At 31.8% G+C, this 13343-nt stretch overlaps 2 protein-coding genes across 2 annotated transcripts in view; one reads left to right on the forward strand and one right to left on the reverse strand.

Annotated features, from left to right (window-relative positions):
• Positions 1-343: 343 nt before the first annotated feature.
• Positions 344-4046, forward strand: LOC140049615 (adenosine receptor A3-like). Its single transcript, XM_072094553.1, has 2 exons — positions 344-500; positions 1136-4046. Exon 2 carries the CDS (start codon positions 1142-1144, stop codon positions 2144-2146), a length of 1005 nt encoding a protein of 334 aa, XP_071950654.1. The 5' UTR covers positions 344-500; positions 1136-1141; the 3' UTR covers positions 2147-4046.
• A 262-nt stretch (positions 4047-4308) lies between these two features.
• The window catches only part of LOC140046417 (cilia- and flagella-associated protein 69-like), a 29943-nt gene continuing 20908 nt past the window's right edge, over positions 4309-13343 (reverse strand). Inside the window, exons 21-24 of the mRNA XM_072091098.1 lie at positions 10649-10735; positions 9410-9474; positions 8654-8696; positions 4309-7049 (exon numbers count right to left, since the gene is read on the reverse strand). Of these exons, the coding sequence (XP_071947199.1) occupies positions 6930-7049; positions 8654-8696; positions 9410-9474; positions 10649-10735 (315 nt within the window). The 3' untranslated portion in view covers positions 4309-6929. The remainder of the gene's footprint in view (positions 7050-8653; positions 8697-9409; positions 9475-10648; positions 10736-13343) is intronic.

A 13343-nucleotide genomic window follows, 5' to 3' on the forward strand; every position in this document is an offset into this window, starting at 1 on the left:
GACCATGGTCCAAAAATTTTATGGAATGGTCCTTGACCATCTGTATATTCATTTTGGTAAAGATCTTGTAATTACTTTTTGAGTAATCCTGCTAACAAACAAACACACGCTACCGATTACATATACCTCCTTGGCGGAGGTAAAAAATGGTGTAGCACTAAAAAAATGGCAACAATTATAAAACATATAAGGAACTTATACGTCAGTGTGTTTTATATACACTATTTTATTGCTGAATGGTAATGTGCATACAGTAGTACCTTGCTATAATTTCACGTGATGATGACGTGACGTCATGCCATTTCCTTAATTCTACCAATAAAGAGCCAGTGTTATTAAACTACTTTAAACACTCCTCCATTGACAATCGCCGGTAAGTTGTAGTACCTCACAGGCGCATCGTAAGCTGCCGGTGCAATTTAGTCATTAGCATCTGATATTCGGGCAGATTCGGCAACTAAAGATCACAGATCGGTTTTTGATGTTCCTTTGAATAATAGGTAAGATTTCATTTTGATAATATTACATATTTTAGAATTAGATAACTTTAGAACTGATAGGCTACTCAGATCTCACTCGTACAGTACCGTATCAGTTCTATTCAATACTTAAAACTCGATTATACACACGAGAAAGTTTAACTAATAAATACATTACTATGATATTGTTTACGCCTCTGTAGAGAGGTTTTGATAAAAAAGACGCTTCATGAATTCTTTCCTTTACGGATGTACAAAGCATAAACAAACACAATGCCAATTTCTTATCTTTCTATTAAATTCAAAAACAATAAGTTGCTTTCAATGGTATAAACCAATTAAACTTAACTTTCACCTGTGTTCTTGATTGAATATAGGATTACTTTTACTTTCGTCTGTCTTAGATTTTTCCATGAATTTTGACACGAAGATTTGACGAGAATAGTATACACGTCTTGCTAAATACTTAACATGTATGCCTCCCTATAATTCATTTCTATAAATGTAATTATGATAATTCACTAGGACAAATTACTTTGCAAGGCCTAGTAGCTTTTGTTTGTTTGTTATTATTTATTTATACATGAATGAAATAGGTAAAAAAAGTAAAGTTGGCACTTATCATTAATATATATATATATATATATTTTTTTCAGGCGACAATGGAGGAAACATCAAATGAAACTGTCTTGCCGCCATGGATATGTACTTTTCCTGACTTCACTCGGACTAAACTTGCGACAAAAGCCTCATACGTTTATAGCTATCTATCCATTATTGCTATTTTATCGTTTCTGATTATCATCACGAATTCTATTATACTAATAGCTATGATATTAAACAAGAAACTACATAGATCAAGATACGTTCTGATATTGAATCTGTGCATATCTGATTTGTTGGTTGGATTGATTTTCCCGGTTGTCGTCTGGGGTGGAGCCGGCGTTGGAGATATTCTCGGGAGTATTGTCTCGTTTGTTTCTATGCTCACAATCCTGTCTATAGCGATTGAACGATTTTTAAAGATAGTGTTGTGTCCGTATAGTAAGAAACTGGCAACGTCTCGGCAACTGATAGCGGTCTGTGGTGGCATCTGGCTAATGTCTGCAGTACTGTTCTTCTCTGTTATAGACAAACCGGAGGCTTATGGCTACCTTTACCATTTTATCATTCCAGTCCTTTTGTTTATCATTCTGGTAGTCATCATCGTACTCTATCTTTTGATATTCATGAATGTTAACAAGCAAGAGGTATCGCAGTCACAACGATCAACAATAAAACGCGGCAAGTTTATAAAATCAAAAAGAGTTCTCGAAGGTTTTGTTATGATTGTAGCTCTTTACATCTGCTGCTATCTACCATGGGGCGTGGAATCTTTCAGAATCGGAATCCTGATGGCAAGAAATGAGCAAGATATCTGCTGGAGAGGAACCATTCCGTTATATTTCACTATCTGCATCGGTATTCTGAACGCGGTATTGAATCCATTCATTTACTGGAGACGTCTACCTGATTTTGGTGACAGCGTCAAAGCGCTGTTTAAATGCTGTTGTGGAAAATACGATTCTAAAGATTTCGAAAACAACGATTCTTCAACTACTCTTGCAAGACAAAACTCTAGACTTTCAAATTACACCAAAGAAAATACAATTAAACATAACAACTGAAATATTATTAATTAATTGTTATCAAACTTACTCATCATAACCGGTCTCGCACGCTTGACAAGCGCATGACGTGATGACTCGCTTACATGTTTTGGACATAGATATTGGTCTTGGAAACACCAAAGAGAAAGTCCTCCTTGACTCGCATATAAACAATTGGAACAATTGTATGTGTATAATTGTAAATATTAGTTAATAATAATGTGATAGAAATACATGTTGCTATTTCAATACTTCTTCATATTTACTAAATTTTTACTGTACTCTTACGCTCGATGTTCTTAAGTTTAGTTTTATGATTTTTTTACATTTTTATTTTATTAAAAAAGGCCAAAAACAGTTTTCCAAATGGTTTCGAACAATATTGTAACAATCACTGAAGAGTAAAAAAGATGACCAAATATTTAGTTAGCTCATTTCCATTGAGAAAACCAGTTCAATGTATTATTGAATAGCCCAATGGTTGGACAATATACAGTAACATCCATCCTTTGGGACAACCCTATTAAGGACACGTCACTCCTTTTCAAGAGTTTCTCTCTAAGTCTAAGATAGGAAATCACACGTTTAAACATTAAATAACCTCATTTCAGACACCGTATTTAACATGATGTTCTATTGTTCCATTTCTCCTTGATAACAATAATGTATATACGTATATTGTATCCAATAGAATGATATGGATTTTGTACAAATTAATCGTAATTATATATAACAGGTATGTTGTGTCCCCAGAGTAGTATCATTGTAATGTGTACATAGAAACCGGTGAAAGCCGCTTTGCATTAATACATATGTGTTTTAAGTGCTTTCTTGTAGGCTTGATCAGAAATAAATTGTTTCCATGTCCTTTATACATCTGTAGCCTACTTGCCAATTGAATTAATATCTTTATACAAACAAATTACCTTGTACTTCTTTTTCATCTGACCGATTTTTATATCGGGTTAAAAGTACGATTGAATTCGGAGATTTTATATTGTCTATGCGATTATTTCGGTAATAGCCAACAAAAGAAAATGATTAAGAAGAATGATTAAATTAGAATAATTATAATTATTATCTTTAGTATTAATATTGTTATGTAGCCTATAGGCTGTAAATAAAACAGATATATTGATTGTCCCTTGTAATTCAATTGACTTTCTCATAGGTTACTCTCAGAAAAGGTGGAAACCGTAATTATTTATGACAACACAGTCATATCAACAGTTAATGTTTATATCATATAATTCGACGAACGAAAATAAAGTTACCTACTGTGAAAGCTTCTTGATTATTAATTTATGTGACAGAAACAGTTACGGTATCATGAAAACACTTCAACACGTACAACTAAATAGGCCTATTTCGTTTGAAAATCGACATAGCCATATGCAAATCTCATTATATAATATTGTTAATGATATTATAATACTAATAGTCTAGTCGTACATTTATTATTATTAAAATTTGAAACGTGACACGTAAACAGTAAATCATTTGTTTTGAGTTTGAAAATTCGAAATACATCCTTGTTTGTGGGTGTGATAAAAAATGGATTTGCGGAAATTTTAAGTTCAAGTTTGAAATACAATTAATTGATTGTTTGAGATTAATCTACAATACAAATTTGCAATTTTTGTACTGAACCACAACCATATGTTGATTATCTGATTGTCTTTATAGAAAAATAATTAAAACAAAACACAGTGTAATACTTCCTTGTCGAACTAGACCACACTGCGTGTAGTGTATTACGTATATAGTATTGATAAACGATATAAGGAGGCTACACACACAGTAGTATTGTAAGAACAATGGATATGAATTATAGTTTATAAACGGAAGACGGATGGAAGTTGTTCGATCTATAATGCATTGTTGACCATCAACGCTAGGGCAATATATATCCCTCACCTAAGATTCCATAAGCTTCATACAAGGATGTAAACGTAACATATTACGTTCAATAAGTTAATTGAGAAAGAGCATTACACAGTCGATACATCAATTTATATACTAAATGATCTATAGATAGGCCTAATCGAAATCAAGAAGTATCAAGTCAAGTCTAACCACTACTATACTGGCGGATTTAGATTTAGAAATAGTGGAAAGCTTAAGGGAGTCATTTGATGCGAGGGGGTATAAGGAGTGATGGCATAGCGCCTTCTAATACGACGTTTAAATTGAGGTTCTTAAATTGAAGTGATTGAAAGAAAAAACAATACAAATTTTTATTTTCTTGGTTTAATCCACACAACAATACAGTATCCAGTGTAGGATTGCCATTAGTTGCTAGTATATACAATAGACTACTTATTAAAAATCTTTATTTTACAAAATGCATCTGTAACATTTGGACGGAATATCGTAGTACGAAAACTCAGACCCACACTGGTCAAAGCGTTATTAGAACTCGTCTAATAACTAGACCATACAAAAAAACAGATATTAATGCATTGCAGATACATAGTTCATTCCACCTTTCAAACATTTTTATTCTAAAATACACATTGATGAAGGGTGATTGGTAGCCCTCCTTGTTAACGTGAAAATCACACGCAAGTCCTTCCATTTTTCGGCATGTTTTAACATACAGTATCTGTCCTGACAAACATTTATACAACAGTTTGTATACCAGGCACTTTATGTAGAGAACTAATGTGATGAAATACAAAGACTGAAATTTCCACTAAAGCATTGCCCAAGTGAATGAAATATGACGTCATGCGCGCTGATCTGACGTCATTGAAAATACCAATCAATCGATTAATAAGTTGCTGTATCCAGGAAGGTATAACACTGCTGTAACGAAACTCGAAGCACAAATTCTTCAGACATATTTTGTCAATATTTTTTATACATTTGATGATTAGAGTGTTTAACATTGATATCACTATAATATATATAACATACACTTCCTAAGAAACTAAAAAAATTAATCTATAAATCAGTTTATATGTTTGTCGTGTTTACAATCATTTTATACAAGGCAATATCTGAAGGTGATTTACTCCAAAATATCAATATCTGGTAGGTATTAATAATAAAAAAGTAATTATTTTACAATATAAAGAATTTGATGAACAATACAATTTGTTTGAATGGAATAATAATAATATATATGTCAAGGTAATAAACAAAAAAAATGATAATAATTCTATCATTATCCTTAAATCATCTTTCAAATTCTAATCAATTTACAATGTGCTGTTTATTGCCATAGACTTATTTTGCTAAGATATGTATTATGTACAAAATATAATTCAACACACTTAAAAAAAAAGTTAAATAAATATTGTTGATGGTTTTAAACAAATGTAAAGCTCTGTCTACACTATCAAACTAGTTTTACCAAAAGAAGTGTGTATATGTCAAAATATGGTAGTGATATGCTCAAATACGGTACTGATATGACATAAACGTGTCCATAATATGGAGATCTCATTAAAGCCCTGTCTGCACTATCAAACTAGTTTGACAAAAAAAAAGTGTAATGTGCCCAAATATGGCAGTGACATGCCTTTCATCATTTGCGGTACTATATACGTACCATTTATTTGTATCAACAACAAAATAATACAGTATTTCTTTCACAAGAATATTTCTATATACTTATTTGATACAAAACGGGTATGCAATGAGCCGAAGCTCTTAAACGCATTATCCTATAATACAGATATCTAATTAGCAAATAAAACAATAAAAGTACAAATAGAAATAAAAGTAAAAGTAACAAAAGTGAACTCTACATGAGTGAGTATTTATTTATTAATAGTTGTTGTATTTCCTTTTTAAATTTTCCGATTTTAGTTTCACACTTTATGTTTTCAGGTAAACGGTTCCAAATATTTGCCCCTCTATAGGCAATACTTCTTTGTCCTATATTTGTTCTTTTTAGAGGAATACGGAAATCACTCTTCTTCCGCGTACCATACTCATGTACAGATTCCATTTTTGTAAAAAAAGAGTTAAATGAAACTGGTAAATTGCCCATACGGAATTGAAACATAAATACAGCAGTGTACTTCTCATACAAGTCAAAAATATTCAATAGGTTTTTGTTATAGAATAAATTTGCTGATGGATGCTGATAATGCACTTTACATATAATTCTGATCGCTCGTTTTTGAAGTATATGTATTCTCTGTAGCTTCGTTGGTAGTGGTATGACATAATCGTGTCCATATATGGGCACATTGTCACATAAAGTTTCATAGTGCAGACAGAGCTTTATAGCATAACACAATTATTTGCCTTGCATGCTATTATTATGTTTACAAATGTGTTTTAAACTCTATCTAATTGTATGTGACAAAAAACAAATGTGATGTACCCATATATGGACGTAATGATATCATATCTCTATCATATTTCGGCTGCTTTTGGCAATTTGCAAGATTTAATTTGTTTAGCTAGATACCCACATCCCTGAGAACACCTGTGAGTTATGTACTGGCTGGTATATGCACCTTAAATTGCTGGTAAACGGAAGCAGTGATGTGGGTTCAATTGGTCTTGTTTTTTATTCGGTTTTTGTCAAATTTATCAATTGTATTTAGGTTTAAGGTTAATTTGTTTCATGGTTTTTCACAAGCGCCTTGAGCACTTTAGTGGATATGTGCGCTGTATGAATCTTATTATAATATTATTATTATTATTATTTATTATCACACTTTTTTCTCAAACTAGTTTTATAGTGTAGACAGAGCTTTAGTGTACAATTAATTACAACTTAATTATTTTCTTTATTTCCTTTTATTATGGCCAAGTGCTTTTCTAATTATAGTTTTCTACTTTATACAAAAACAGCTGAGCGCTCTTTTAACTTGACATCCTTGTCATGTGAGAAATGTAATGTTTCCTCTGCAAGATTTAGAGGGGTGCTGGCAATGGCAATACTCCGACCTTGAAATGTCTATAAAGAAATACATTAAAATTATAACACCTTTACATCCTATTAAGTGACTTTATTATAATTCTACTGCAGGTACTGCTTTAACAACATTTTGTTTACTCTTTTAGCTGCACAACCCCAATTGATTAGAAATCTATTTTTGAGTAATCATGCACATAAGGTTTTAATCGCAAATAGCGTGCACGAGGATTTGGGAGCAAACTCTTCCCATCATGCATTGTGCAATGACGTTCCTCACAAAATCAAGCTATTTGCAATAAACCTTATTGTTTATTGCATTGTTTATAGAACTTTACATTAAATCAAATCATACAAAAAATTATTTCAGTAAAATGTGTATTTACTGCTGCTGCAGTAGAATAATTTTGACATGATCCCTGAATTTAAAGATATTGTCCAACATATTTTTTTTAATATGCCATTTTAATGTCCCATAATAGTTATTCACTTCAAGTTTGACCAAAAACTGGATGGAAAAAAACTATACCTGATTCACTGGCACTGTCAGACCATGGTTTTCGGTTAAAGTTAAAGACCCCTTCCCTGCAATTTTGGACGTTTTTTGGAAAATAATACATATATATCACTTTAAAAACATTAAACCATGTCATTCCTTGTCTTAAATGTACGTTTTATGGTAAATTATGATAAAAAGTGAGAAACAATGCACTACCTAAGTAGCTCGCGGCGATCGACCTCTCGTGGACGGTCTTAGGCCTAGCCTAGCTAGGCTTAGTTTTGTAGGCCTAGCTGGTAAACATCGATAACGTACGAACATCGTACGCTAGCTATATACCTAGCCCGACGTTGTATAGCTGCTGCATTAATTGTCTTTCTATTTTTGCCAGACTCCGTTGATACAAATTGGGGAAAACCCGGTATTTTCGCTGAAAAGTTAGGAGTCTTCCATTTGTTTTGGCTTCACGATCGATCGAAAAGTGGGCGAATTACAGGTGAAAAACAAAAATATCAATCCGCGCGCAATGCATTTTGGGATTTATAGCGGGCCGCTATAATTATTAGAATCGATTTATTTTTCACATTTTTAACCGTTTAAAGACGAAAAAAGTTATCGCAATAGGACCATATAGTATTATTTTTACATTAAATATAGTTTGTGATCTTAAATTAGATCTAAAAAACGTAGGGAATGGGGCTTTAAACGTTTCTTTTGTGAAATAATAATTGTTGTTGTTTTCTTTTTACAGAAGTGAATAACTTTATTACAACTGCAAAATGGCCTATTTAAAATCTGATTTTATTAATATTCATTTTTCATGTTTTTGGGGAACAATACATCTTTAACTGTAACTGTCCAAAAAAAAGAATCACAAAGTATATATATTTTTGTTATTAATTACAGCTTACTTGCTTCCTGTATCTATTAATTTAAGACATGTGTGTGTGTGATTCCCATTACTATAATTAATAGCTTAGTTCACATGAGTCTCTAGATAGAACAGGTATTTAGACTTACATCCAGTTCACACTTTACATAATTAGAATCAACATTTCATTTCATGCGAATGAAACACAATTTTTGTAATATTAAAATGTGTTATTAAGAAGCTAGTGATATGTAAACAGATTGAAAAAAAACTTACTGTAGTTTGAAGGTGAGGAAGATCAGTTGTATGGAATACATCGCTGAAAAACATAAAACATTATAACTATATAAATCCCAAGGCAAATAACTGAAAAAAATGACAATGCTGTGGGTATCAGTGGCTGGATCTCAATTGAGAAAAAAAGAAGCGAAAAGTTAATCAAAACGATAAAGTAAAAAAGGCAGCAAAGTTAGCAAATATATAGTAATAATATCATATCATAATGCACATTGTGCACTAATAAAGGATGTTTAGCCATGTCATAAATTTAAATGAGACATGTATGACAATATTCTGACTGGAATTATGATCCGTTTCATAATTTTGTTTTCTTTTCATGCCGCTGCCATTACTCATATGGTGCAATGTGTTTGTTGTTTTTCCTTTGTGGTTACCAATTTGGGGTTGTATCACAAATAAACCAAACATAATTGGTCAAATGTTTTGCCCCCCTCTGACGTAATTTGTACTTCATACAAAGTACATTTGAGAATACTTTCGAACAAATTCGCAAGTAATTAATTCTCAAGTGGGACTCGAACCCACGACTGACTTCCAGATCACCAGCCCAGCGTTCATACCTCCAGACCACCGAGCTTGTGCTTATGGCTGGTGGTTAGATTCGAGCCCAAGTAAGCAGCGGGCACTGCACCAACAGGGTTGTATTTTATGAACTATTAAAAACCAAACATACATGGTTATAGCTTTAATACAAATTTGTTGATATGACTGACTGCCACAACATCAACTTACCTTTCCTTAATACTGAGTTTAGCCCTAGAAACATCTATTGATGTTTTTTGCATATCCTTTGCAATCTATAAAAGAAATTAAATTTTTTTTTTACTTATGTATTTTTGGCAATAAACGTAATTATTACAACTCCACTCCCAAAGACTTGCAGTAAGACTTATGTAGAGCATGTTGTGTATTTTTTATCTTGTGAACAGGATTGCTACCTTTAAGAAGGATAGTAAATGAATGCGTTTATGGTTATCCTTGGAAATTTGCCTATATATATAATATATATATATTAATTATATCAAAAAGAAAAATAAATAAATTCAACAATTACTGTATACCAGGGCCATAGGCTTAGGAGGCCCAAACCCCCTCCAAAAAAGGCAGAAATGTTTTATAAAGTTCCACATTTATAATTTTCCCTGTAACCTCCCTTTCCCCTACCCTCAGATAGCAACCAGTCTACACCATTGGATTATTTAATTAATTATTATTTAATTAATAGTTGTAATGAACTACAGTAGAAATAGAGTTTGTTTTGAAAGTAATACGATAGGTTAAATACATTAATCGTGTAACCAGGAAAATGAATTAACATTGCACCAAAGGATGTCTGAAGTTTAGTTAAGTATTTTTTTTTTATTTCATTTACGAGACATAAGTGATGCCAAAAATAAACCAGTAGTGAAGCTTTCCATTGGTTGATACTATAGGCCTGTAATAGGCTAGGTCAAAGGAAACCATCTGATTGGCTGGTCCCTGTTTTATAAAAGTGAAGTGACTTACTACTACCTGAAATCTAAAAACGCTGGGAAAATCCCTACTCTTGTACAGCCTGTAGCCTACACACTGACCCTGCTTTATAATAGGCTTTATTAAAACAAAAAACCTGTTCAATCGATAAACAGCTATTATACAGTTCAGAATAACAAGGATATATTTAGGGCACCATGTTTTTAAAAACTTGCATAAGCCCTATCCTGAAAACCTTATTTATAACTGAGTTTTACTTTAATCTCTATTTAAAACTAAGGGCCTATTTCTGATGCATTCTTAATGGTAAAAAAATTCTCCATTATATAGAATCTACAGAATCTCTACAGTGACCTGTTTCTGCTGCAATTAATTTATAAAGCTGTTCAGACAGAGTTATTTACCAGAGTAAGTTGTAACCGAGAAAACAACTGTTATGTTAATATTGTTGGCGGCAGAAACAGGCCATAAGAGCCAAAAAAAAAAGAACATAATTACTTTAAGCATATTGTAGTTTGATGTTCTGGTTACAAAGCTGTTCCAGTCAGCAATTGCTTTCTCCTTCTGTTTGTGGTTTTCACGGATCTAAAGAAGAAGATTTAGAGAGATAATTACAAGTACACAGTGTTGTATTATCAACAACCATACAGTTGGCAATCTTAATCCCAACCTGCCTCAACTACCTGTTAATAGTGTATGATTTAAGTGTTGACCATTATCTAATACTGTAAATGGACAGTTATTAATTCTTATTCTATAGAAAAGGAACAGTAGACTAATCTCCCCCTAATCTACTAGATTATCAACAGGATCTTAAACTTGATCCTAATCTCTTGTGCTGTATTAAGATGTTCCATTTTGAAATGAGTAATGATCTTTCCTTCCCTAGTTTACCAAAATGTACTAACAATGTCGGTTGTGGCAATTTTATTATTTCTTTTTTCATTCTTGCAAGTTGTCTCATATTTTATTTACACATTGTAATAATTCAGAATTATAGATTCAAATTTTCTTTTAATATAGTACACCTTCTGTATACAACACTATATCATGTTGAAGGAATACATACCTGTATACCACTCTGAGGAATATATACCTGTATATCACTCTGAGGAATATATACCTGTATATCACTCTGAGGAATATATACCTGTATATCACTCTGAGGAATATATACCTGTATATCACTCTGAGGAATATATACCTGTATATCACTCTGAGGAATATATACCTGCATATCACTCTGAGGAATATATACCTGTATATCTCTCTGAGGAATATATACCTGTATATCACTCTGAGGAATATATTTACTATATATTCACCTGTATATCACTCTGAGGAATATATACCTGTATATTTCTCTGACATGATATATAGTGTATGTAAGATGAGGTTATTAAGATGTAAGTACTACTAGTTTACTACAATGGCATGGTAGATATATGCAGTGTATATTAAAACAATTAATAACTAGATTTAATTCGTCATTATGACGAATTATAGGTTATATGCATTGATTTGAATAAAGATAATTGACTTTTAAAAGATATATTGATTGATTGATTTTGTCAGAATCTTTAATTATTTATAATATATGATAGGACCTTGCTAACGCGACCACCATAGCCGGTATCACAATCCGATCAAAGATCCATATGCGTATAATGTCATAAACCACATTTGTTGTTACATACTAATAAAGACATAAGTTAATTTTTATCTAGATTTCATTATAAATCATGTGTATAATCTATACACTAAGAAATAAATTTGAACAAACAATACGGATAATAAAAAAAAAATCTTATTTCGTTTCCCGAGGTGAGACTCGATCTCGGTACATTGAATGCCATAGACACGAGCACAGACCATCGAGCCATACACAACTGACTAAAAGTTGTAGAAAAATTCCTCCGTGTATTTACTATGCAGTAACCAGTTTGGTGCAAATAGATTATTACATACCGCAATGAATTATAATTTTTTACTATGATGACATCTTTAAAATGTAAACAAATGATGCACTGTCAAACTATATACTTTTAACTTTAATATATGAACTTTGGAAGGAAGAAAGTTAATGTTAAGTTTGTTATTTTGGCTTAAGAAAATGTCATAATTTGTTTGATTGTCAAAATTATTTTTTTTTAATTTAATATGCAATTAATGATGACTTAATCAACTTTTGTTCTCTTAATTTGAAAATAAATCATACATATGATACATACACTTCAAGAAAATGAAATAAAAAATAGGTGTTCCCCTGCATTCTGACGATATATATTAATTTTAAAATTTAGCATATTTTCACCATTTTGTTAACTTATACGTGCGTAGCCAGTCACTTTTGACGTGCTCGTATAACGCAATTTCGAGTTGAAACGTGAATCAAATATGATGATATTATTAAAGAAAGATTGTAAAACAGAAATCGGGCAAAAAGAGGGCGCATCAACGTTTAACGCGCAGTGCGCGTGAAAAAATCGGCGCACTCATGGCAATTTTTTAAACGCTTAAAATTGCCTGAAACGTACTCTAATTTGATCGAAAATAAATTTTGACAATTTTGAACATTTTAAGCGCGCGTACGCAAGCGTTATATGCGCTACGCACGTAATTGTATTGCCATATAATGAAATATGACCTGAAATTTATGAGTACCAAATTTTGTTTAATTGTGATTCATGCTTGTGAAGATATGATTACAAACATGATTTTGTAAAATCGCGCGTAGACCGCGTAATGTTTGATTGCGCACCGTGAAAACATAACCACATCGATTCCTGGCCATAAGGAATACACTCTGAAAAATTGACTTAGTTACATGAAACTGATATCAAGATAATTGACGGACAAATAGTGCTAAGGAAAGAATAAATAAATAAAGAAATAAATAAAGATTTTGACAGAATCAAGAGGTTATATGCATGAATGCATATAACCTAAAAAAACTTGCTGAATAAAAACAAAAATGAGGCTAGCTAATTTCAAAGTAAAAGCAAATGACAATTAAAAAGCAAAAAAAAAGAAACACCTTCAAAACAAATAGATCAAATTAGGCCATTAATTGAATAATTAATGGGATAATTAGATGAGAATGCCTATCTATTGAGAATTTTATAAACTGTGATTTTATTAAGTGATTTACTAACTGTAATTTATTCCTTAATTGAAGTACAATGTCAATGTC

This window comes from Antedon mediterranea, chromosome 1 (assembly GCF_964355755.1).
Source record: "Antedon mediterranea chromosome 1, ecAntMedi1.1, whole genome shotgun sequence".
Taxonomy (NCBI): domain Eukaryota; kingdom Metazoa; phylum Echinodermata; class Crinoidea; order Comatulida; family Antedonidae; genus Antedon; species Antedon mediterranea.

Coding starts and splice junctions, on each gene's coding strand:
- LOC140049615 (XM_072094553.1), top strand. CDS start 1,142: ATGGAGGAAACATCAAATGAAACTGTCTTGCCGCCATGGATATGTACT.